This window comes from Heterodontus francisci, chromosome 2 (assembly GCF_036365525.1).
Source record: "Heterodontus francisci isolate sHetFra1 chromosome 2, sHetFra1.hap1, whole genome shotgun sequence".
NCBI classification, from domain to species: domain Eukaryota; kingdom Metazoa; phylum Chordata; class Chondrichthyes; order Heterodontiformes; family Heterodontidae; genus Heterodontus; species Heterodontus francisci.
Genome location: NC_090372.1, coordinates 33,421,239 through 33,448,156, shown reverse-complemented (window position 1 = coordinate 33,448,156; position 26,918 = coordinate 33,421,239). Strand labels below are relative to the sequence as shown.

Below are 26,918 nucleotides of genomic sequence, written 5' to 3'. Positions count from 1 at the left end.
AGACCCTGTTTATCAAACTGTAACTCAACAATCCCAGTAAAATTAATGGTTAACATATAGCAATCTTAAATCAGTGCAGGTTTAAATGGACATTTATTCTCTTCAAGAAGTACTAACAATGACAGGTTTGCAACACAAATGAATCTCAAAAGAAATCCTGATATAGAATCCAAACATGAGTCCAGAGGTAGCGAAATGGAGCCAAATGGTCCCTTGAATCAAGGTCAGCACTATGTTGAGTCTCCCACTTTAATACTGCATGTGTCCTGCCAATATTTACCCCTCAACCAATATCACTAAAACAGACTATCTGGCCATCATCATATTGTGTGGAATCTTGCTGTGTGCAAACTGGCTGCCACAGTTCCAATATTACAAGGAGGGATCGGTTGCAGAGTGGTTATGTTACTGGATCTGTTTCAGAGTCCTGGACTAAAGATCTAGAGACATGAGTTCATATCCTACCATGACAGATGGGAAATTTAAATTCAGTTAACTAAATAAATCTGGAATAAAAAGTCAGCATCAGTTATGGTGGAACTACTAGATTGTTCTAAAAACCCACCTGGTTCACTAATGTCCTTTAGGAAAGGAAATCTATCGTTCTTACCCGATCTGACTTACATGTGATTCCGGATCCATTGAAATGTGTTTGCCTCCTAACCACCCCCTGAAATGGCCTAGCAAGTCAGTCTGTTGTATCTAAACACTAAAAACAAGGTTGAATAATAATAAAACCAGATGGAAAACCTGGATTCAGCCTAGGCACTGGCATGACAAAGGCACATCCAGCCCAGTCGACCATGTAAAGTCCTCCTCACTAACAGCTGGGAGCTGACCTGTAGACTAGTCAAGCAACAGCCCAATATAGCTATACTCACCAAATCGTACCTTTCAGCCAACATCCCAACCTCTTCCATCACCATCCCTGGTTATGTCCTGTACCACAAGCAGGACAGACCCACCAGAGGTGGTGGCACAATCTGTAGGGAGTGGTCTTGTGAGTCCTTAACATTGGCCTTGAACCTCGAAGTCATATGGCATCAGGTCAAACATGGGCAAGAAAACTTCCTGATCACCAACTACTGCCCTGTCTTAACTGATAGATCAGTACTCCTCCATGCTGAACATCATTTGGAAGAAACAATAAGGGTGAGAAGGGCATAGAACGTACTCTGGGTAGGGACTTCAATGGCTTTCAGCAAGGATGGCTCAGTAACACCACTACTGACCAAGCTAGTCGAGTCCTGAGGGCACAGCTGCTAGGTTGGGCCTGCGGCAGATGGTGAGAGAACCAACATGAGGGAAAAACCTACTTGACCTCATTCTCAACAATCTACCTGTTATCTTTCTGCAATCTACAGCTTTCTTCCTCACTGTCAATCACACGACTAATTTGTGTATCACCTGCAAACTTCTTAATCATTTAAGTCAAAATCATTTCACAAAAAGCAAGGGTCCTAGTACTCGGCCTTGTGGAACCCCCACTGGAAACAGAGTTCCAGTCACAAAAACACCCGTCAACCACTATCCTTTGTTTCCTGCCACTGAGCCAAATTGGGATTCAACTTGCCCTTGTCCTTGGATCCCATGGCTTTTACTTTTCTGAACAGTCTCCATGTGGGAGCCTTGCTAAAGTCCATGTAGACTACATCAAACGCACTACCCTCTTCGATCCTCCTTGTTACCTCCTCAAAAAATTTAATCTAGTCAGTCAGACACGATTTTTCGTTAACAAATCCATACTGATTGTCCTTGATTAATCTGTGCCTTTCTAAATGACAGTTTCTACTGTCCCTCGGAAATTCTTTCCAATAATTTGTCCTCCAAGGTTAGGTTGGCTGGCCTGTAATTACTCAATCTATTCCCTTCCTCCCTTTTTAAACAATGGTACAGCATTAGCAGTCCTTCAATCCTCCGGCACCATGCCTGTAGCCAGAAAAAATTGAAAAATTATGCTAAGTGCCTAGAGCTTGGCCATTTATCCACTTTCAAAGATGTAAAACCCCTCAATATTTCCTCTTTCACCATGTTCATACCACCCAGTATCTCACACTCCTTAACTACAATGTCTGCATTGCCACCCCTCTTTTGTGAAGACGGAGGCAAAATATTCATTAAGAACCATGCCCATATCATCCGCCTCCACATGCAAGTCACTTTTTTGGTCTCTAATCGGTCCTACTCTTTCCTTAGTTATTCTCTTGCTCTTTATGGATTTATAAAATATAATTGGATTTCCCTTGATTTTATTTGCCAATATCTTTTCATCCCTCTCTTTGCTTTCCTAATTTGCTTTTTAATTTCATCCCTGCACTTTCTATACTCTGACATAACCTTCATTTTTTTTGCTTTATCCTACTCTGTATGCTCTTTGACATCTGGGGAGACTGGGGGCAGAGGACTAAATTTTGGAGTTATATCCGTTTTCTTTCTGGGAACATACTAGTTCTCAACCCTCTCTATCTTCTCCTTAAAAACATCAAAATAAAACAACTTATATTTATATAGCATCTTTAACATAATAAAATGTTCCATGGTGCTTCACAGAGGCACTGTAATATAAAATATGACATCGAGCCACATTAGGTCAGATGTCTAAAGGCTTGGTCAAAGAGATAGGTTTTAAGGAGTGGCTTAAAGGAAGAAATCAAGGTAGAGAGGTGGAGGGGTTTTGGGAAAGAATTCCAGAGCTTAGGGTCTTGGCAGCTGAAGGCATGGCCACTAGTGCTGGAGTGATTAAAATTGGGATGCTCAAGAGGCCAGAATTAGAGGAGCGCAGATATCTCGGAAGGTTGAGGGGCTGGAGAAGAAACAGATTTTTTGGGGGGTGGGGGGGGAAAATACAGGTGAGGCCATGATTTCAAAACAAGGATGAGATTTTTAAAATCAAGATAGTGCTTGACCAGGAGCCAGTGTAGGTCAACAAGCACAGTGGTGATAGGTGAACAGGACTTGGTGTAAGTTAAGAAATGGGCAACAGAAATTTGGATGACCTCAAGTTTACGGAGGGTGGAATGTGGGACACCAGCCAGCAGTGCATTGGAATAGTCAAGTCTAGAAGGAACGTAGGCATGAATGCAGGTTGCAGCCGCACATGAGCTGAGACGGGGCAAAGTCGGGCGATGTTACGGAGATGGAAATAAGCAGTGTTAATGATGGCATGAATATGTGGTTGAAGCTCATCTTGGGGTCAAATATGGCACCAAGTTTACAAACAGACTAGTTTAGTCTCAGACTGTTGCCGGGATGAGGGATGGAGTCAGTAGCTAGGCAACAGAATTTCAAGTGGGGACCAAAAACAATGGCTTCAGACTTCCCAATATTTAATTGGAGGAACAGATATTCGATAAGCAGGCTGATAATTTAGCATTTATCCTCCTCCAGTGGAGGACTCGAGAGGTCCTTGGCCTTTCCCAATTTAAAACTTTTATTGTCCTTTTCCATAACTACTCTAAATCGAAATGAAATGTGATCACTACCAATAAAATCCTCTCCTTCCACCTGCCCAGATTCAGAACTGCCCCTTCTCTTGTTGGGCCTTGTTACATACTGGCAAAAAAAAATCTCCATGCATTTTAACAATTCTGCCCCCTGTCGACCTTTTATGCTGATTTTAACCCATTTAATATAAGGGTAGTTGAAATCCCTGACTATTACTATCCTATTGTTTCTGCACTTCTCAGCAATTTGCCTACACATTTGCTCTTCCATCTCTCTGACTGTTTGGGAGTCCATAGTATACACCCAATAGTGTGATTGCCCAATTTTATTCCTCAGTTCAACGTAAATGGCCTCATTTGATGATCCTTCTAGCACATCATCCCTCCTGACAGCTATGATTTTTTTTCACCAAGAATGTGACCCGCCCGCCCGCCCCCCTTCCTTTTTTATCCTCCATTTATGTTGTCTGAAAACCCTGGTACCAGGAATATTGAGCTGACTTTCCTGCCCTTCTTTAAGCCACATTTCAATAATAGCTATAATATCATACTTCCAGTGTCTGTGACCTCAGCTTAACTGCCTTATTCATAAAGTGATACCGCCATAGAATCATTACGACACAGCAAGAGGCCATTCAGACCATCGAGTCCAGCAGCCCAGTTGGTCCCATTCCCTCACTTTATCCCCATAGCCCTGCAAGTTTATTTCCCTCAATTGCCAATCCAATTTCCTTTTGAAATCATTCATTGTCTCCACTGCCACCATCCTCATAGACAGCGAGTTACAGGCCATTATCACTCACCGAGTAAAAAAATTCTTCCTCACATCCCCCTACATCTCTTGCCCAAAACCTGAAATATGTGTTCACTAGTCCTTGTATCATCATCTCATGGGAACAGCTTTTCTTTGACTATCTTTGTCATAATCTTGTACACCTCCATCAAATCTCCCTTCAATCTCCTTTGCTCCAAAGCAAAACAACCCCAGCTTCTCCAACCTAACCTTGTAGCCAAAATCACTCATCCCTGGAACCACTCTGGTAAATCTCCTCTGCATCCTCTCAAGGACCTTCACATCCTTCCTTCCAGTGGTGACCAGAACTAGACACAATACTCTAGTTGTGGCCTAACCAGAGCTTTATAAATGGTCAGCATAACCTCCCTGCTTTTGTACTCAATACCTCTATTTATGAAGGCCAAGATCCCATATGCTTTACTAACTACTCTCTCAACATGTCATGCCACCTTCAAATATCCATGCACATAAATCTCCACGTCCCTTTGTCCCTGTGCATTCTTTAGAACTACGCCATTAAGTCTACATTGCCTCTCCCTATCCCTTCTGCCAAAATGCATCACCTCACACTTTTCAGTATTAAATTCCATCTGCCACTTGTCTGCCCATTCTGCTAGCCTATTTATGTCCTGTTGCAGTTGACTGGTATCATCCTCACTGTCTGCCATACCTCCACTTTGATATCATCAGAAAATGTGGAAAGTTTACTCTGTATTCTCATATCCAAGTCATTTATATGTATCAAAAAAAGCAGTGGTCCTAGCTCTGAATCTTGGGGAACACCGCTTTCCTCCTCCAGTCTGAAAAACATCCATTTATCATGGCTCGCTGTTTCTGTCCTGAAGCCAATTTTTTTATCCAAGCTGGAACTGACCTTCCTATTCCATGAGCCTCAATTTTGTTAACCAGCCTTTATGATATTTTATCAAAAGCTTTCGTAAAATCCATACAGACAACATTCTCCGCATTCCCTTCATTAACCTTTTCCGTCACTTCATCAAAAAATTCAATCAGATTTGTCAAGCACAATCTGCCTTTTATAAATCAGTGCTGGTTCTCCTTAATTAACTCAAACCTCTCCAAGTATCTGTTGATCTTTTTCCCTGATTATTGTTTCTAAAACCTTATCCACCACAGGTGTTAAACTGATCAGCCTGTAGTTACTAGGACTGTCCTTACACCCCTTCTTGAATAAGGGTGTCACATTTGCCACTCTCCAATCCTCTAGCACCTCCCCCACATCTAGGGAAGATTGAAAGATTATGGCAAGCCCTTCTGCTATCACCACTCCCACTTCCTTTAGCAAACCTGGGATGGAAGTCATCCGGACCAGGCAACTTATCCAGTCTAAGCAAAGCCAGCCTTTCCGCTCGGTCCGCAAGCAGGATCCTGAGCTTCCTGTTGCTTGCCATTTCAACACTCCCCCCTGCTCTCATGCTCACATCTCTGTCCTGGGATTGCTGCAGTGTTCCAGTGAACATCAACGCAAGCTCGAGGAACAGCATCTCATCTACCGATTAGGCACACTACAGCCTGCCGGACTGAACATTGAATTCAATAATTTCAGAGCATGACAGCCCCCCATTTTACTTTCATTTTTAGTTGTTTTTTCTTTTTTACAACCTTTTTTTTTTTTGCATTTATTTCACTTCATCTTAGTTTGTTCAGTTTGCTTACCCACTGTATTTTTTCATGTTTGCACTTGCTGCTGTTCAATATTCAGTCCGTTAACACCTATTCTGTACTAATGCTTTGTCTTTCAACACACCATTAACATATTGTTTGCCTTTGCTCCATGACCTTTTGGTCAGCTATGTGGCCTTGTCCAATCTGCACCTTCTCCTTTGTTATCTCTTGCCCCACTCCCACCTCACTTGCTTATAACCTGTGACAATTTTAATATTTGTCAGTTCCGAAGAAGGGTCACTGACCCGAAATGTCAACTCTGCTTCTCTTTCCACAGATGCTGCCAGACCTGCTGAGTGGTTCCAGCATTTCTTGTTTTTATTTCCAGTATTTACTGGATTCCTTGCACTAATCACTTAATAACTCCTTTGTCATCTACTTTCTAGCCTTTGTTTTTTCTGCCCGTCTTACTTGCTTACTAATTTCCTGCCGTCTGTTTCCAGATTTGCTTCTCTCCCTTCTGAATCTATACTCAGGTTCCTATTCCCTTGCCAAGCTAATTTAAGCCCTCCCCTACAGCGCTAGCAATATTGGTCCGAGCCCTGTTGAGGTGCAACCCATTCAGCTTGTACAGGTCCCATCACCCCCATTGCTCCAGGAATCAAAAGTCCTCCCTCCTACACCATCTCTCCAGCCACACATTCGTCTGCACTATCCTCCTATTTCTGTAGTCACTAATGTTTGGCACTGGGAGTAATCCAGAGATTACTGTCTTTGAGGTCCTACTTTTTCATTTCTTTCCTAGCTCCCTAAAATCTGCTTGCAGGACCTAATCCCTCTTTCTGCCCATGTCATTGACACCGACATGGACCACAACCTCTGTCTGCTGACCCTCATGCCTCAGAATGATTTGCAGCCATTCAGTGACATCTTGGACCCTGGCACCAGAGAGGCAAAATACCATCCTGGAGTCACATCTGTGGTTGCAGCAACACCTGTCAGTTTCTCTAACTATTGAATCCCCTATCACTATTGCTTTTCTGAACTTCCTCCTCCCCCCATGTGCAGCTGAGCGACTGATGGTTCTGTGGACTTGGTGCTGGCTGTATTCCTCAGAGGAATGGTCACCCTTACTGAGCAAGATGCACTCAGGGGACTCATGCACTAGCTGCCTGGTCCTCCTTATCTGTCCGGCAGTCATCCATTCCCTCTCTGACTGCACACTCTTAAGCTGCAGGTGACCACCTCCAGAAACATGCTATCCATGTAGCTCTCAGCCTCACGGATGCACCACAGTGACGCCAGCTGCTGTTGAAGCTCCGCAACCTGGACCTCAAGCACCTCCAGCTGATAACACTTCCTGTACATGTGGTTGTCCAGGACATGAGAAGTGTCCATGAGTTCCCACATGGCACAGGATGTGCATTCAATGGGACTGAGGTGCCCTGCCACGTCTCTATGTATTAGCCGACTATTTAAACTTAGCAGAAATAAACACAAGACTTGTCCCTGATTTGGACAAAAAAAACTCACCAATCACCTTGCGTTCCCTTACCTCCAGGCTCTCCAATTGAAGACTCAGACTTAGCAGAAATAAAACTTAAGATTTAAAAACTTGTTAAATCCGGTTTAATTATTCTATTTCTTTAGCTTAGATCCTTACCTTAATATAAGCCCACAATTCTGATCTTAGTTCCCTTGTGTTCTGCTGCTCCTTCCTCTCTGCACTGCTTCGGACATCATTCTTTCAATTTCTACCTGTATTTGAGTTGGTCTCAGCACAGCTCTCGCTCCTCCTGGTCTCAGGCCTCCTCTGCCACCTTACTCTATGGAAAGTGCCATTCACAGTGCTATCAAGTGGAATTTTCTCACTAATAACCTGCTCACTAATGCCCAATTTAGGTTCTGTCAGCACGACTTGACTCCAGACCTTAGCACAATCTTGGTCCAAAATGTGGACAAAAGAGCTGAATTCCAGAGGTGAGGTGAGAGTGATTGGTCTTGACATCAAGGCAATGTTTAACCAAGTGTGGCATCAAGAAGCCCGAGTAAAATTGGTCAATGGGAATCAGGGGAAAACTCTCCACTGGTTGTTGTCATATCTAGAACAAAGGAAATTGGCTGTGGTTGTTGGAGGTCAATCATCTCAACTCCAGGATATCGCTGCAAGAGTTCCTCAGGGCCAATCATTTCAGCTGCTTCATCAATGACCTTCCCTCCAACACAAGGTTAGAATTAGGGATGTTTGGTGATGATTGCACAGTGTTTAGTTCCATTCATAACACCTCAGACAATGAAGCAGTCTGTGTTCGAATGCAGCAAGACCTGGACAAAATTCATGATAAGCAGCAAGTAACATTTGCACCAAGTGTCAAGCAATGGCCAACTCCAACAAGAGAGCCTAATCATCTCCCCTTGGCATTCAATGGCATTACCATCACTGAATCCCCCACCATCAACATCTTGAGGCTTACCATTGAGGAGAAATTTAACTGGACCAGCCACATAAATAGTGTGACTACAAGAACAGGTCAGAGACTGGGTATTCTGTAGTGAGTAACTCAACTCCTGACTCCTCAAAACCTTTCCATGTTTACAAGGCAGACGTCATGAGTGTGATGGAATATTCCCCACTTGCCTGATTGAATGCAGCTGCAACAATGCTCGAGCAGCTTGACAGCACCCAGGACAAAGCAGCCCACTTCATTGGCACCCCATTCACCACCTTAAACATTAACTCCCTCCACCACTAGAAAACTGTGGCTACCATGTGTACCATCTACAAGATGTACTGCAGTAACTTGCCAAGGCTTCTTTGACAGCACCTGCTCTACTGCCTAGAAAAACAAAGACAGCAGGCACATGGGAACACCACCATCTGCAGCAAGTTCCCTTACAAGTCACACAGCATCCCAACTTGGAACTTATCGCTGTTCCTTCATCATCACAGAGTCAAAATCCTGGAACTCCCAACCTACCAGCACTGTGAGTGCACCTACACCGTAAGAACTGCAGCAGTTCAAGAAGTGTGCTCACCACCATCTTCTAAAGAGCAATTAGGAATGGGCTATAAATGTTGGCCTTGCCAGCAATGCTCCCATCCCAAGAGTAAATTTTAAAAAGTGACTATACTTCAGTACTTCACTGTGAAGTTGTGAAAGGTGCTATTTAAATGCAAGTTCTTCCTTTTTTCATTGGAATTCCCTTTAAGAATCACAAGTTTTGGCAAGACAGCTTTAGATGCAGAACTCAGCAGTCTCAATTTATCACTGCTGAAATTACCTAGGCCACATTAATGAATGGAGTGACAGGTGAAGCCTGCAGAGCACATGGAAAAGAAGAGTGTAAAGGCTTATCATTTGACGGACAATCCTTATCTCTCATCCCTTCCTAAAGAAACAATTATCTCTCCATTGCAATCTTTTGAACTGGAGTTTGACCAACACCAATATTGTTCCTATGGGACCACAGTGTATCTTCCTGACCAATGAAATTTCGGATGGCAAAAGAAACAGAGAAATGGCAGAGGAAGAGGGTGAATTAGAGTTAGTGAATTAGAGTTTAATCAGTTACAAAGAGAGAAATAAAGAGAGGGAAAGAAAGACTGGATTAAGAGAAGAGGGAATGAAAAACTGGATTAAGAGAAAGAGGAAAAAAGACTAAAAGGAATAGAAAGAAAAAAATAAAAATTTTAAATTTTTTAATTCTCCAACAACAATTCACTACATGCAGGAATGAGACTAACCAGTTTACACTGTTCCCTTTCTGGGTCAAAGACATTGATTGGCACTGATTAACAATTATCACATCATTAAAAGAGTACTTATGCTCTTAATTACCAGCTCTAACTTTCTGTGATGAGATTAATTAACATGAAAATCCAGAAAGTTCTCAAAGATAACAGGGAAGCTAAGGACGCAATGTCATTTGTGTGAATAAACTGTGGAACGGCGTAAATCGGCCAGAAAGTTCTGGGCTTCCTCAACTCATGGTGCATTTCATTATCCCCTGAATTTCCTGGCTGATTTGTACATTAATAACAGCATGTGTCCTTAACACAGTTATCTTTCTAGCAAAATTTAGCCCCAAAACTCAGCACATTTTAATTAGTTCCCAGTTCTCAAATCCTTCCTCCTCCAAGTTCCAAGGCCATTAATAATCTATCATTAATTCCTGACCTAAAACTTTGCAGCCCTGGTAGTTTCCTACACTGTAAAAAAAATACAATCAGGCATTTTATCTCATTTGGTTCATTGAGGAAAACGTATGAGGAACTGGAAAGTGTAAAATGGTTAATTTGTGGTCCCCTTCTTTAAAATAACACTTCCTATAATATACAGCATGTCACAAATATTAGCTTGATTCAGTGTTACCACTCTCGCCTCTGACGCAGAAGATCATAGGTTCATGCCTCACTGCAGAGACATCAGCACATGACCTGGCAGGTGGATTAGCAAACAGAGGACACCACATTAAAATAATTGGCTAAAGAACCAGAGAGGAATATGGAGAATTTTTTTTTTACATAAACACAGCGAATTATGGTGATCTGGAGTGCACTGCCTAGAAGGATGATGGAAGCAAATTCAATAACAACTTTCAAAAGGAAACTTGGGAAATAAAAATACTTGCAGGGCTATGGCGAAAGAGCAGGGGATCTGGGCTAATTGAACAGCACTTTTAAAGTGCTGGCACAGAACAATGGGCCGAATGGGCTCCTTCAGTGCTGTACAATTCTATGAATCTAGGCTGGCACTTTAGTGCAGTACTGGGAGAATGCTGCATTGTCAGAGGTGTCTTAGTTCAGATGTTAAATGGAAGGCCTATCCACTGTTTAGGTGGATGCAAAAGAGCAGTGTTCGAAGACCAGGTGAATATTTCCACTGTCCCAGCCAACATTTATATCTCAGTTAATGCTTCAAGAAAAAAATGTTCAATGAATTTATAAGCAGTTGCAAGATGTAGGCGTTAAATAATACAACGCGCGTATTAAATAGTACCCTACCTGTTTAACTGTTATAGCAGCTGGGACACTGAGACCTTTGATGGCAGCATCTCATAGAAACCATTTTTTGTGGGGGAGTATGCATTTTTGTCAGTCATTTTGTCATTTTTAATCGATCGGAAATGGCACAATAGGCACCAATAACAAGCAGCACAATTACAACCAGAGAATTCAACATGAGCCAATCATAAAATTCCTGGATGAGACTTTGCGCAGGTGGACTTGACAAACAAATATTAAATTGATATCGCAGCTATCTTTCATTTACTGTATTTCCATCACACTACAGAAATGTCACTTCGACGTGTTGCAAGTATAAGAAAGAAAAGAGAAAAGCCTCTCTTGTCTGATCCTGACAATTTGGCCTTTTCCTGACGCAGGAGTTGAGGATTTACAACTGCTGCCAAACTTTCCTCAACAATCAGCCTTTACTTAACCTCAGAATATAATATGTAAGCTTTTTTTCCCCATAGTGAGTATGAGGGCAGAAATCTACCTTAAAGCGATGAGCCAATTAGACACAGTTCCACCTTAGCAATGAAACATTATAATCTCTCTAGATTCCAACGATTTGTGAGGTACACCAATGGTGATCAGTATTAAAAACCATATCTGGAAGTGAGTTATTGTTGTTAAGAGCCAGGGGAAGGTAGGGGTGGGCAGGGGTTGAGGCAGGGAAAGAACAAAAGGGAAAAGCCAGTGTTAAGGTGAAGGGCAGGAGAGATTAAATGGCAATATGGATGATGGTGCCAAGCAAAAGGGGGTGCTATTGTCCAACATTGTCTCCTTCAATTCAGATTTTCAATGTTTGAGGTTTTCCTTTTCATCTCAATCAATTTTCAAAATTCAGACAACATTCAAAAATCACACGAGCTTCACTCTCATGGGTTATGCCATCTGATCCCTTCAAATCAACCACAACCTTACAGTAGAGAAGATTAAGAGGAGATTTAATTTAGGTGCTCAAAATTATTAAGAGTTTTCTTAAGAGTAGATAGGGAGAAACGGTTTCCACCAGCAGGAGGGTTAGTAAGTAGATGATACAGATTTAAGATAATTGGCAAAAGAACCAGAGGGGCAATGATGTTACGCAGTGAGATGTCATGATCTGGAATTAACAGCCTGAAAGTGTGATGGAAGCAGATTCAATAGCAACTTTCAAAATGGAATTGGATATATATGGAAAATATTTCAAGGCTATGGGGTAAGAGCAGGAGATTGGGAACAATTCAAAGTACAGGCACAATGGTCGGAATGGCCCCCTTCTATGAATCTTGCAACTTGATACTAGGTATCCACCATTCTGTGTTCATTTGTGACCAAATGAAGGGTACAATTTGAGTTTGAACAAAGGGCAATACAAACTCCACATTACAATAGCACTTCATCTTTTCAGCTGAATTAGGAAAGCAGCACAGTACCTTGTTGCTTAGTGACTGCAGACACTGCTGATGCTTCTGTGGCAGTGAGCCGTGAAGCGAGCGAACTCCCATTACTGGGGGTTACAATTTGGGCGCCTGCTCCCGTCTTCTCTTGGTGTGCAGATGCAAAGCTGTTTGTTTCTGGACTCGATGTTGCAGTCACTGTTTCAGTGACTGATGAATTTGAGGGAAAGATGGATTCCTGGCAAAGGAAACAAAAAATACAAATTACTTGTGGAGTAACATTGCAAGACAAAGCAATGCTTTCTCACAGAAAAAAAATTGATTGTAAAAAAACTGCTTTTATGGATGACTATTACCCTCGTGAAATACTTCTCCATTTTCTTTTAGCATTGATATACCTTTGCACGACATGTAACTACACACTAGATATCCTATAGCAAGAACATTTTTGGGCAAAATGCTCTTATTTGTGTAGGTGAATGTTATTCCGTTGCTCCCCCTGTTGATGCGGCATTGACAGACAAGGTGTCTTCCAAGAGAGAGATCGGTAAATACATCTGTGTACAGTGTAGTCACTGATGCATCAAAATGTCCTTTACCTAAAATGCTCCAGGCCCATCTCTTCCTCTTTGAACCCTTCCGATCTGCCACTGCCCTTTCCACAGCAGAGAAAAGGCCCTAGCCAAAGTCACAAGTGGCATCCATCATGACTATGCTGTTACATTCCTTCTCGTTCTCCTCAGACTTCCTGCAGTATTCAATATGATTAACCATGCCATCTCCTCCAATGCCTGTGCTGTTGTTCAGCTTCATGAGTCAGCTCTTGCACGGTTCCATTCCTACCTATCTGAACACTGCCAGCACATCTCCAGCAATGTCCCTTTCCCTGTATCACAATATAACAGGTGAAGTCCCCCCCACCCAAGGATCTGCACTTGGCCTCCTCCTCTTATTATCTATATGCTGCCCTTTGGCAACATTATTTTCAAGTGTTGGATCAGCTTTCACATATGTGCTAATAATACCCAACCCTGCCACTCCATTACTTCCTTTGACTGCTTCAGCACTGTCAGACTGCTTGTGCAACATTGGGTCTTATATGAGTCACAACTTCCTCCAACTCAAAATCTGGCAGATAGAAGCCAGTGTCTTTAGCCCCTGCACAAATTCCACTCACTTGCCATTGATTCCTACCCCTTTCTCAGTCACTAAATATGACCTTTCATAAACTTGTTTTACCTGGAATTGTTTTAAACACATCCCTTCCAGCATCAAGATCGCATACTTACACCTACATAACATGGCCCACTTCTGTCCTACGCTGCTGATACCTTGATAAGGTGCCTTTGTGACTTCCAGACTCTGCTGCCCTAAAGCACTCCTTGCTGGCCTCCCACAATCTCAAACCTGATCAAAGCTCTACCACCTGCATCTTGTCTTGCTCTAAACTGCCCTCACCCATCACATCCATCCACAAAGACCAACACTGGCACCCTGTTTCCAAATCAATCAAATTCAAAACCCTCATCTACAAATCCCAGCATGGCCCCACCACCCCCCTCTCCCATGCCCTCTACCCCCCACCTCATGTCTGTGATCTCCTCCAGCTTTCAATCCAAAAGGATTAGATCTGGCTTGGCTTGCTGACACTCTGCTCAAATGTACAATGGCCACTCCAGGATGAGATATCATTAAAAAGCTGGCCCACATGGAACCCTACACTAGCAGTCAGCTCCCTCAGGACAGAAGGGAAGGATAAAAAAAGAAAAATCAAGAAAAGCTGCTTGATATTTTGAATTTACCAAAATCCATGAGGAAGTTAGAATAAAAATCTTTAAATGTTAAAAATAATTCTTAGCAGAGTGCACTCTTAAGATTGTAGTTAGCAAATCTTTTCCTTTTTGTAGCAAAGGTAGAAGTGATGCAACCTCTGAAGCACACTTAGTATGGCTTCACAAATTAATTGGGTATAAAAATTTGCAATGTCCTATACTGCTATAATCAAAATGGCAGCTTTAATCAATGTTATGGGAAACTGATAGTTGTTCTACAAAAATATTCAGTCTTTTATCCTTTCCTCAACTGCAGATTCTGCAGCAGCTCTGTGCTTTTATCAGCCTTAACTCAATGGCAGCACTCTTGCCTCCAAATCAGAAGATTATGGATTCAAGCCCCACTCCAGGTACTTAAGCACAATACTCAGGGTTGACACCAAAATGTAATTTTGAGGGAGAGATATACTGTCAGAGGGGCAATCTTTTGGATGAGGTATTAAACTGAGGCCCATCTGCCTTCTCAGGTGGACGTGAAAGATCCCATGGCACTATTTTGAAGAACAGCAGGAGAGTTCTCCCAGTATCCTGGTCAATGTATATCCCTCAGCCAACAGTTAAAAACAGATTCTCTGGTCATTATCGCATTGCCATTTGTGGGATGTTGCTATGTGCCAACTGACTGCCACATTTACCTACATGACAACAGTGACGACACATCAAACATTGGCCATAAAACACTTTGGGGCATCCTAAGGTTGTGAAAGGTGCTACAGAAATGCTAATCTTTCTTCTTTCTTTGCAGCTAACTGACTGGACAGCTGGCATGCTCCCAAGCCACTTCCCAATGCCATTCTTGGCTAGCCACCAGAAGGCCCAATCACCAACCTAATGGAAGCATCCCTTTAAGTTTTACCACCGCTCTGTCAGGAGTAGTTAGCTGGTCCCTGGGCACTTCCCTAAACAATCTGGCTGAGATTAGGAGCTCAATGAAGTAGAGGCTTGAGCCTGTGATCCTGTTTTCTGAATTGCACTGTGCCCAATTGGGGGTGTATCTTAATTTTACCACATTATATCACTGGCTATCATAAAAATGGAACTGCTGAAATATCGTTGCGATCCAGTTTCAAATTATTACAATATTGATTTGGAACCTGCAGCCCCTATCGTCAGAGACATTCTGTTATACTACATCTCTTTAATACTTCCAATTCAATAATTATTAATTAAAAGCCTTCTATGATGGGCTATTGCTAATAATATAGAGCATATTCAGCATGTTGCTCAGGCTCCTGCCTGAGAATCTCCAAATGTTGACTTCCCAGTTTGAACTGTGCTGAGGAGCTTCCCTAAAGGAAGGAAGGAGAAATGGGAAGAACAGTCATTCTTTCCCCACCACCTGCATCCCCCATCACCCCCTGCTTCACCCACTGTGCACCCTGGAAATGTTGGTTTAGACTGAGGAGCAAGTTACCAACTGGGTATCTCTGCAGCAGCTGGTGCACAGCAGTGAAATCCAAAGAAGGCAAATGGGAAGAAAATGCCTTCAAAAGAAGAAAAATGCTTCTCAAATAAAACATGTAACAAATATTTAAAAGTACCTCTTGGACACTGGTGCTGTTTTCATTTGAATTCCGCAGTAGATTTCCTTTATTCACTCTCGCCAAAGGGAGAAACTTCATAATACCGTTTGCCCCTTGCTTTGTTTCATCACTCCATACTTCCTGCAGAGACTCATTAACTGGGAAGCTCATATCTGAAGTGGCTCCGTTTTGAATTCCAGCAGAACTATCCTCCTCCTCATCACCGACCCCACTTGCCTTCACTGAAGACATATCAAGATCATTTTCAGAGTCCCACAGTGGCCAGTCTTGTGAGCCACGCATCTGCTCTTGATCCTTACTGGAACCTCCAGAATTCCCAACAGTAATAGGTACTTCTTTGTAATCCCTTATGGAGTCTTCCGCTATAGATTTATCAAGGTTCATGTCTTCACCATACAGATCTTCCAGGTTACTGTCCCCCTCGGTTGGCTCTCTTTGCACCCCCATGGAATGTCCTCTGCCTTTATAATGGGCTTCTTGCAAGCTTGAACTCTGAGGTGGTGACCTCTGCACAAAGGTTAAGAAAGATTCCACAGCGCTGGTTTTCTTTGGCTCACACTCACTCTTGTGCTGGCAGTTTATAATGTAACAGCGGCCCTCAAACATCCATGCCAGGTCACAGCCAGGAAAATCACAACACGCTGATATACATTCGGACATTGAAACTGCTGGAGGAACTCGCAGGATTTTGGTTGTCTTTAGGTTGGGAGAAACTATAGCATCTGAATACTGAGCTGTTTCGCTGCAGTAATCCGATAAAGCACCTGCAAAAACATTACAAACCACCGTTAAAATTACAAATTGTTAGAATTTACACACATATGACAGCATACAGGGCTCTGTTACTGCAGTGTTCGAATAGAGAATGTGTTGGATATATTGATGCTGAAATTATGCCATGGGGACAATATTGCAGGAACATTTGGTAGGTAATTTTCCGACCTTGCACTCCTGGCAGGGAAAGAAAGAATTTGCATTCATATAGTGCCTTTCATGACCTCAGGACATCCTGAAGCATGTTACAGCCAATGAAGTACTTCTTGTAGTGTAAAAACATAGAAAGCATGCACAGCAAGATCCCACAAACCTTAATGAGTTCATAGCCAAATAATCTATCTTAATAAAAGCAAAATACTGCGGATGCTGGAAATCTGAAATAAAAACAAGAAATGCTGGAACCACTCAGCAGGTCTGGCAGCATCTGTGAAAAGAGAAGCAGAGTTAACGTTTCGGGTCAGTTCCGATGAAGGGTCACTGACCCGAAACGTTAACTCTGCTTCTCTAATCTATTTTAATGATGTCTGTTGAGGAATAAACTTGACAGGACACTGGGGAGAATTCCTTTACTCTGCTTTGAATAGCACCTCCACGGTGTTATTCTTTTACATCCACCTGAGAAGGCAGGCGGCTTGAGCAATCTCATCTAAACGATGACACCGCTAACATTCCAGTATTCCCTCAATAGCACTATCAGTCTCTTGAGTGGGACTTAAAGCCACAACCATCTGATCCAGGGGCCAGTGCACTATCACTGAGCCATAGGACCCTTGCTCACTTGCAACTTTTGGAAATTTGGGGCTGCCTTACACACTGTTTTTCTGGACACATCTCTTGGAGTTAACTTATGGCTTCTTCAATTTGCAATTGTGCCCTCAATTTCATTTCCAGGTTTTGTACCTGACTTGAAACACCTCATTCATTCCTTTTTGTTATTTGCCCTTCTCTGAATCCTTCTTTATTTCATTAATTCTGGGGATTACAGCTGAGCATACACTCTGTATATGGGCTTACTAGTGCTTTATATGTCGGAATCCTTTCCTGATACTGGCAATCTTTGGATTTCACAAAGGCAAAACACCATAGATGCTGGAAATCTGAAAAACAGAAAAAGCTGGAAATACTCAGCAGGTCAGGCAGCATCTGTGGAGACAAAAGTAGAGTTAACATTTCAGGTCGACGACCTGGTGTTCTGATGAAATGTCATCGATTTGAAACGTTGACTCTACTTTTCTCTCCACAGATGCTGCCTGACCTGCTGAGTATTTCCAGCATTTTCAATCTTTGGATTTTATTCACTTCAACATTTTATTTACCATTGTAAACACTTCTCTACAATGCAATGACATTCTTAACTCACATTATCTCATGATACAATGTCCTTTTACAATCATATTTACAGATTTAATTACCTGACATTTTACAATGTTAAGTTTAATTTATGATTCTTTTTCCTAGTTGGTAAATCTTGATTAGTGCATTCCAATTTTATCCCTTTCCTGGATCCTTGGCCTTTCCAATATGAACATGTCGTCAAGATCTCTTACAAGTGCTCTAAAACTTTCCCCTCATACTCTATATTCCTTTGACTCCAGCATCTTGCACACCTTCATTGGTGGCAGTGACTTCAGTCTCAGAAACCGCACACTTTGGAACTGCCTTCCTGAACCGCATCACCCTCCCCGCCCACCCATTCTTTAAAATCCCCCTCTCATCACCTCTTAAAACCCAGCACTTTGACAAAGCGTTTGGTCACATATCTCAAGCTCTCCTTTTGCTCAGCATCCATTTTTTTCCCTTACACCTTTGAAAGATGCATTAGGAAGTTTTTTCCTATATTGAAGTCATGAAATGAATGCGAGTTTCTATGCGTGTAGTGTCTACTCCTGATAATGCAATGTCATTTCAGCTTTCCAAAAAGTTGTATTGCCTAGAAATTTGAATTAAGCAATTGCAATGAAATGGCACAATAGACCTTTTAAGTGCAATTCAAATTATCCAATAATTCGGATTAAGTGATTTGGCATTAATAGGAGCAGACTGTAGAGGAAACTCAATCATGCTTTTGCTGGTAGGTGTATGTCTAATAACACCTCCAGATGGTATAAAACAGATCTGATTTCTGCATACGAGCAGTCACAGTCAGTGAGAATCTCACAGATAGTGAAAACAAGTAGGCAAGAAAGCTTAGAACATTTGTAATTCAATAGCCCTTGTACACATAATGCTTGCCTCAGCTACCAAAGCAGCTATGGATTTCCATTTCTGTTTTACTCTTGGAGCATAGGGTAGCTGTACAAGGCAGTTTTCAAGTAGGAACAATAGTGAACAGCCATCTGTAAATAAAATGTAGGTGCAGAACCATCAGACCAACTATACAGCCATTTCTAGGCAAATTATCAAAGTGCCTTTATTGTTTTACTCTTAGTGTTTGTTTAGGATACAAATTTATAATGCTGAAGGGGATAAGGCCATTATCATAGAGTACGGCCTTATGTTCTCTTATTCAGGCCTGAGACAGGCCTTTGAAGCAGTTTATTATTATTCCCTATTATAATTTCTGGTTTATGACTGTTTCATGAAGGAACTTTAATGCGCAATGGAGATAGGTAAAATAAGAAAAGTCAACACTTGTTGAAATTTCATCAACAACAAAAAAAAAAATCATACTGCACCAGGAAATTAAAACTCCTACTTGTAACAGGATAAGCAGGGGTGGTGGTGTTGCTATGCAATAATCCGTGGACATGAAAAATCCCTTCTTGTATGGGTGGGTACAAATCAGCATTTCATTATTTGGTTTCAGTGTTCCTTCAATAAACATGTGGTTGCCCATATGCTATTGTTTGCAATACAAACGGAGAACTACCAGTCTTTGTTACATTAATAGTGTGCATAATCTATTCGCAGGCAATGGACCAATGCTAAAGAGGGCAATAGAATTATCACTCAGCCGATTCTGTGCTAATATTTATTCTAAAATTGATAAACAAAGATAGGTATAATTCTGGGTATGGTAGCGCAGTGGTTATGCTACTGGACTAGTAATCCAGGAGGCTCGACTAATAATCCAGAGAATGAGAGTTCAAATCCCATGAGGGGAGTTTGAGAATTTGAATTCAGTTTTAAAAATCTGGAAATAAGAAGCTGGTATCAGTAACTGTGGCTATAAAGTGGTCAAAACCCAACTGGTTCACTAATGTCATTTCAGAAACCTGCCATCCTTACCCAGTCTGGCCAATATTTGACTCCAGTTTCAAACTAATGTGGTTGATTCTTAACTGTCCTCTGAAGTGGTCTTGCAAGACATTCAGTTCTATCAGCATCATCTCAAGGGCAACTAAGGATGGACAGTAAATGCCAGCCTTCCCAGTTAACACCTGCATTCCAAGAATGAATGAATGAAAAAAATGTGTCCAGTAATCTATCTGTTGCGTTTTCCCTATTCTCAACTCTTCATAATGATGCAGAGGAACTGTGCTGTTATTTGAAATCTTCATGTAACTTAGCATTTGATAATTCAGACCAATTATACTTGGTGTATCAGACATGTTGTCACACAACAGCCTGTCTCTCAACTATGCACTTTTCACAGTGTATATCAGGTTGAGAATGAAAATTGGCATTATATCATCCAACCTGAAATCAAAGACTAAAAAGGAGTGCAAGAGCTGCCCACATAAACATAGTAAACTCACCACTCCACATACCCAAATATGACAAAAAAGGTGGAATGTTGGCCAGCCCCAAAGAAGGCTCAGAATCTTCTGACAAGTGGCTCAAGGAAATAGACAGCCTGAATTAAGTTGTTATCTTGTCTATGACATACTAAGGGGGTTGAAAGATCAGTGAGAGACACTGTAGGATCTAAAACTGTTGAGCTTACCAAAAAGTATCAAAGGCTCATGGCTTTGATTATCAGACACGATGGGCTGAATGGCCTCCTTCTGTGCTGTATCATTCTATGATAGATTGAACCAGTGCTACATCTGACAATCTGATATGAGATGATTCAAATACATATTAAATAACAGCAACCACATCCTCTAATAGCTTATAACAAATGTGCCTCTTACAGGTGATTAGATGTGACTGCAAACTGGATCACAAGAATATAGGAACATATAAAACTGACATCCCAGTTATACTTCTTGTCTGGTATCAGTGTGATCACATGGCAATTCAACTCAATGCAGTTTGGCATCGGTAGTCAAACCAACTGCAAGGGCTAATAGCATTCTACCTTACAGCCAATATGGGGTAGAATTTAAAATCAACACTTTAAAAACTCAGACACTTTAAATTCCTAGGTAAAAACAGACTATGTTGGAAATACTGGTCAAGCAGTATCTGTGAAGAGAGAAACAGAGTTAACGTTTCAGGTCGATGACCTTGCAGATAAAGGTAAAAAGTTAGAAATGTAATGGGTTTTAAGCAAGTAGGGAAATGAGGGAAGGCGAGAAAAGAACAAAAGGGAAGATCTGAGATATAATGGAAGACAGGAGACGACTGAAGTACTTCAATAGGTGTAAGACACTTTGGAGTGTCCTGAGGTCCTGAAAAGGTGCCATATAAATGCATTTTTTTTAAATTACAGAAAAGAACAACTTTTCCATTGGTTCAGTGAGCTTTTACAGTAAGCAGCTGTGCCACAGAAATCAAGAAGGTTCCAGTTTCCCTTACTGTGCTAAACTAATTGATTTCATCGCCATGGGAACACCAGTGATGCTACAATTGGCCTCTGGGTTAGGAAGGTGGAAAAACAGGTAGAATTGTTTTCCCGTATCCCCTGCTTCAAGTGTATGCATGTGGATGATAGTTTAGGCTCAGCTATAATGGCCTCTGCAGTCAAGTCAGAAACCCTGCTGACACTGCTGAGGTTCAGACATAAAAGGTGGGCATTTGATTCAGAAGTTGCCCAGTGACCAATGCATTAGTCAGTAGCCAGGGCCCACAGATCAGTACCCCAATGTAGAGTAGGGGTCTTTGGGAGTGCAGACAGAAGGGTCAATAACCAAAGGACATAGATTTAATGTAATTGGCAAATGAACCAGACGGGGGATGAGGAGAAAGTTTTTTTTGAATGCAGCAACTTACGGTCTGAAATGCACTGCTTGAAATGGTGGTGGAGGCAGATACAATTTTAACTTTTAAAAAATTCGTAAAAGGAAAAATTTGCAAGGCTGCAGGAAGAGAGTAGGGGAGTGGGACTGATTGGATAGCTCTTTCAAAACACTGGCACAGGCAGAGTAGGCTGAATGGCCTCATTCTGTGCTGTATGATTCTCTGATTTTAGGAAGAGGAAGAAAATTGACAGAAAAACTGATGAGGATATAAAAACAAGTCAGCAATCAGAGGTCAGGGAGCTGCGCTCTGAGTATGTATTTGAGTATATTCACATGCAGCTTTGCTTTGTAGAGAACTAAGAGCTATAGCTGATCTCAGAAACAGATAGAATATGGTATCAATTGGTTCAGTATAACCGATGCATAAATCTTCAACAAAAATAAACCCAAAACCTATCTTTTAAAAAAAATTACAAATGGCAATATAGCAATGAAACCATAACCTTCTGGACAGAAAATTGGGGCAGGAAAACAATCTAATCCATTGCAAAAGCAAAATACTGCCAATGCTGGAAATTTGAAATCAAAACAGAAAATGCTGGAAATATCCAGTAGGTCTGGTAGCATCTGTGGAGCGAGAAACAGGGTTAGCATTTCAGAAGTTCTAATGAAAGGTCATAGACCTGAGACATTAACTCTGTCTCTCTCTCCAAAGATGCTGCCTGACTTGCTGAGTATTTCCAGCATTTTCTGTACTTAAACCAATTCATTACTTCAGTAGCATACCTGTTGTGGTGCACAGCAACACGACACTGAGGGAAAACGGTAAGTAGGTCATTTTCACTGCGGCAAGCCCCAGACAAGCTGCAAAGTGACATATATCAGTGCTTTTTTCCAAATTCTACTTTCCTTTTTCTTCCTTCAATGGCAGTTTTGGAAACACTAGAATAGAGAACACATGAAAGTCATCAGCCCAGAGTTGCAAAAAACATGTCAATAAGATCAACATCACCAGTGCTTGTTAAATCACTTATATGTAGTTATGATACCAGCACTTTGCTGAAGATTTGTGTTTATAATGCAGCTGAAAATGTAGAAAGGCATTATATGAATGGCATTTTATCCTGTCCAAAGATTTGTGCCTCAGAATGCAGCCCCTTTCTAGTAAAAATCTTTCAGACTTTTTTAAAATTCATTCATGTGGTGTGGGCATCACTGGCAAGGTCAGCATTTCTTGCCCATCCCAAATTGCCCTTGAGGAGATGGTGGTGAGCCATCGTCTTGCAGTCCTTGTGATGTGGGTACACCCACAGTTCTATTAGGGAGGGAGTTCCACGATTTTGTCCCAGTGACTGTGAAGGAACAGTGATATACTTCCAAAACAGGATGCTGCACGCCCTGGAAGGGAGCTTGCAGGCGGTGGTGTTCCCATACACCTGCTGCCCTTGTTCAACTAGATCGTCTTAATGCCAGTGCTGCCTCTCTGTCAAAAGGGCATCTCCAAAGTACAGCATGGCACTGCTTCTCCATATGATGACAGCATATCATGCAAACATATTACTAAATTCAGTCCATCAATTCCATTTAAATAGTATAGCTGTATATAAATTAATAAAAATTAGGATATGCTAGCTGTAAAGGTCCTCCATGAATAAAATGTTTGCAGTTTCAAACCAGTTCTTTAAGGGCATTAGTCTGCAGCACATAACTGCCCTAAATTTGACACTGATTGGTAATGTTTTTCAGAGATGCTACTGGCTGGCCACTGTGGGAAATGGAAAAATGTACTCTTCCGAGGTGGGTAAAGAGTAAATAGTTTTTGATTAAGGTGTGCTCAATACCAATTGGATGCCTGAAATGGAAACTGCTCCATTTCCTAGGTCTATTTTCCCTCGCCACATGATCAGCACGAAATTGGCTAGGAGGTGGTGATATTACAGTGATGAAAATACAACTTACTGCACACAAAACCATATATAAAATATAAAATCCCAACTACCAGCAATCTCCCTTTTTCATCCTTACCAACATAACACCAAGACTACATAATGAGAATCATCCTTCAGAAAGGCTTAGCATTGCTGTTTCGTTATGTGCTGATGGCGAGTGCCCTGAAATGATGATATAGAGTACAATAAACTAATGTTTCTCACATGGCTTGACTGGCATTCAAATTGAAAAGAATATTAAGGCCAGCACCATAAATTGAAGCCACATTGTGCTGTGCTATGAATTGGTAGAACAGAGATTCCAAGCCATGATCCTCCTTGCCCAGAGTCCCCAAATATAGCAAGGGAGGAGGTGGGGTTGAACCACTGAGAAGTCTAAAAGGGAGGAAGACAACAATTGGGCAGGTTCCAGGGCACTGGCAGAGGAGCAGACCAGGTTAGCAGGCTGTGCTATTGGCCATGAATGGCAAATACATAGGGAAAACCCAGAAGACAGGAGTCTCAGTGAGAATGCATTTAAACAAAAACATGAGGTTTTTCTTTTCCCTGGGAATGGGGACAGATGAGTTGTATGAAGTGTGAAAAACAAATTTGCACTTTAGTTGCAGGGGAAGCAGAAAAGGTCCTACTGATTGTACCTCTTGTGGTGAACTAATTACATCAAAAAAATCACCCTGCCAGGGCCACAGGAAGTAGATTCTCGTTCAGAAAGCATGCTGATGGGAGAAATAAAAATAAACAGGAAAACAAGTACATCATAACACAATCAGTCAACTCAGGAAAATCAAGCAGAGTTGCAACATATGGTCTTATACAGCCAGGTTCTCTTCCCTTCTCGGAATATAGTACAGAAAAGAATCTAATGGTCCTTATAGTGTTAGCTTGGCTTAGATGATAGCACTCTCACCTCAAACAGAAGACTGTCACTTCATACACTGCTCCAGAACTTGAGTACACAAACTAGGCTTCAATCCAGTACTGAAGGAGAGCAGCATTGTTGGAGGTGCTGACCTTCAGATAAGGAATTAAAATCAAGGTCCCATCTGCCTGCGTTGATGATTCAGATGACATTAACAATTCCATGCCACTATTCAAAAACAGGGTGTTCTGTTGACATCCTGGCCAACAATACTTCCTCAACTATGACTACCGAAAACAGATTAATTGGTCATTTATTTTATTTGTGTATGCAAAACAGCTGGCACACAAAGAAAGATATGCATTTATATAGCAACTTTCATGAGATAATGATCGGATAATCTGTTTCACTGATGTTGGTTGAGCGATAAATATTGGTCAGGACACGGGCAAACTCCCCTGCTCATCGAAAATGACTGTGGGATCTGTTACATTCACCTGAGAGAGAAAATAGAGCCTCGATTTAATGCCTCATCCAAAAAATGGGACGTCCGAGGGTGCAGCACTTCAAGTACTTAGCTGGAGTGTGAGCCTACTTTACATGCTTAGATCTCTGAATTGGGGCTTAAGTCCACAACCTTCTTACCTCGAAGAGAGAGAGTGCTACTGCTGAGCCATGTCACCTACAGAACAACAGTCACTGAACTCCAAAGTAATGAATTTCAAGCTTTAGATTAGATTAGAGATACAGCACTGAAACAGGCCCTTCGGCCCACCGAGTCTGTGCCGAACATCAACCACCCATTTATACTAATCCTACACTTATCCCATATTCCTACCAAACATCCCCACCTGTCCCTATATTTCCCTACCACCTACCTATACTAGTGACAATTTATAATGGCCAATTTACCTATCAACCTGCAAGTCTTTTGGCTTGTGGGAGGAAACCGGAGCACCCGGAGAAAACCCACGCAGACACAGGGAGAACTTGCAAACTCCACACAGGCAGTACCCGGAATCGAACCCGGGTCCCTGGAGCTGTGAGGCTGCGGTGCTAACCACTGCGCCACTGTGCCGCCCTAAGCTTCTGGGGAAATATGCATAAATGCAAGACTTTCTGTTTTACCCTCCAGCAAATGCAGAGTTCCACAGTTACTGTCAATGAGGAACTATAAATGTAAGTTGTTCAGGGGGAGATGATAGTACATGGGGAGAGAGTGGGGACTCACATCACCATGAGAAAGGCAACCCAGATTTTGAGTCTTGTCTCCAGAACACTTGAAGATGCAACCAGGGCACCACAATCTGGTTTCTAAAATAAATATACATTTTCCGCTTAGCTCTGTGTTCTACAATATGGAGACATTCGTTACAACAACTTGTATTTATATTGCGGCTTTAACGTGATAAAACATCCCAAGGTGCTTGCTTCACAGGAGCATTATGAAGCAAAGCTGGACACTGAGCCACCTGAGACGTTATTAGAGCAAATGGTCCAAAGCTTGATTTTAGGTAGAGTCTTAAAGAAGGAAAGAGAGGTAGAGTGGCGGAGTGTTTAGGGAGGGAATTCCACAGCTTAGGGCCCAAGCAGCTGAAGGCACAGCCTCAGTGCTGGAGTAAATAAAAATCGGGTTGCTCATGAGGCCAGAATTAGATGAGTGCAGAGGGTTGTGAGGCTGGAGGAGATTACAGAGATAAGGAAGGGTAAGACCATAGAGAGACTTGAAAATAAGGATGAGAATTTTAAAATTGAGTTGTTGCTTGACCAGGAGCCAATGTAAGTAAGTAAGCACAGGGATGATGGATGAACAGGACTTGGCCTGATTAAGGACACAGGCTGCAGAGGTTTGGATGACCTCAAGTTTATGGAGGATAGAAAGTGGGAGACTGGTCAGGAGTGTGTTGAAATAGTCAAGTCTAGAGGTAACGAAGGCATAGATGAGGCTCTCAGAAGCAGATGAGCTGAGGCAGGAGCAGAGTCGGGCAACGTTACAGAGGTGGAAATAGGCAGTCTTAATAATGGCTCAGATAATGTGGTTGGAAGCTCATCTGGGGATCAAATGTGACACCAAGGCTGAAAACAGTCTGGTTCAGCCGCAGTTTCCACGGAGAGGGATGGAGTCATTAGGTAGGGAACGGAGTTTGTGGTGGGGCTAAAGACAATGGCTTTAGTCTTCCGTCTTCCCAGTATTTAATCAGAGAACATTTCTGCTCATTACTGAGGTTATTAAGGTTTTCAATTAACTTTACCAGCAAAAAACCAAACCACAAAATTCAAGCCCTGATCCAACACCCCTGCCTGATTTTAGAGTTCAAATTCTACATTAAAATGACCCTGCAGCTCAGTAGTTATCATTCATGTTTTTTTTTTAAAGAGTGGAGGAAGGTTTGTAGTGGAGTTCCCCAAGGGTCAGTGTTAGGACCTTTTCTGTTCTTGATATACATTAATGACCTAGATCTTGGCATACAGGGCATAATTTCAAAACTTCTGGATGATATGAAACTTGGAAACATTATGTGAACTGTGAGGATAGTGTAGAACTTCAAGAGGACATAGACAAGTTGGTGGAATGGACGGACAAGTAACAGATTATATTTAATGTAGAGAAGTGTGAAGTGATTCATTTTGGTAGG

At 41.8% G+C, this 26,918-nt stretch overlaps 1 protein-coding gene across 10 annotated transcripts in view; it reads right to left on the bottom strand.

The window, feature by feature from the left end:
* LOC137383655 (dyslexia-associated protein KIAA0319-like) overlaps positions 1-26,918 on the bottom strand; it is a 124,980-nt gene that overhangs the window by 89,356 nt on the left and 8,706 nt on the right. For 8 of the 10 annotated variants that reach the window (XM_068056818.1, XM_068056814.1, XM_068056872.1 and 5 more), the window contains 3 exons: positions 22,261-22,416; positions 15,629-16,395; positions 12,292-12,493 (listed from right to left, as the gene is read on the bottom strand). In XM_068056818.1, coding sequence (XP_067912919.1) covers positions 12,292-12,493; positions 15,629-16,395; positions 22,261-22,312 — 1,021 coding nt within the window. In that variant the 5' untranslated portion in view covers positions 22,313-22,416. Of the gene's footprint in view, positions 1-12,291; positions 12,494-15,628; positions 16,396-20,294; positions 20,406-22,260; positions 22,417-24,330; positions 24,354-26,918 lie in introns of those variants that run through there. The other 2 variants (XM_068056827.1, XM_068056881.1) reach the window with 2 other exon arrangements.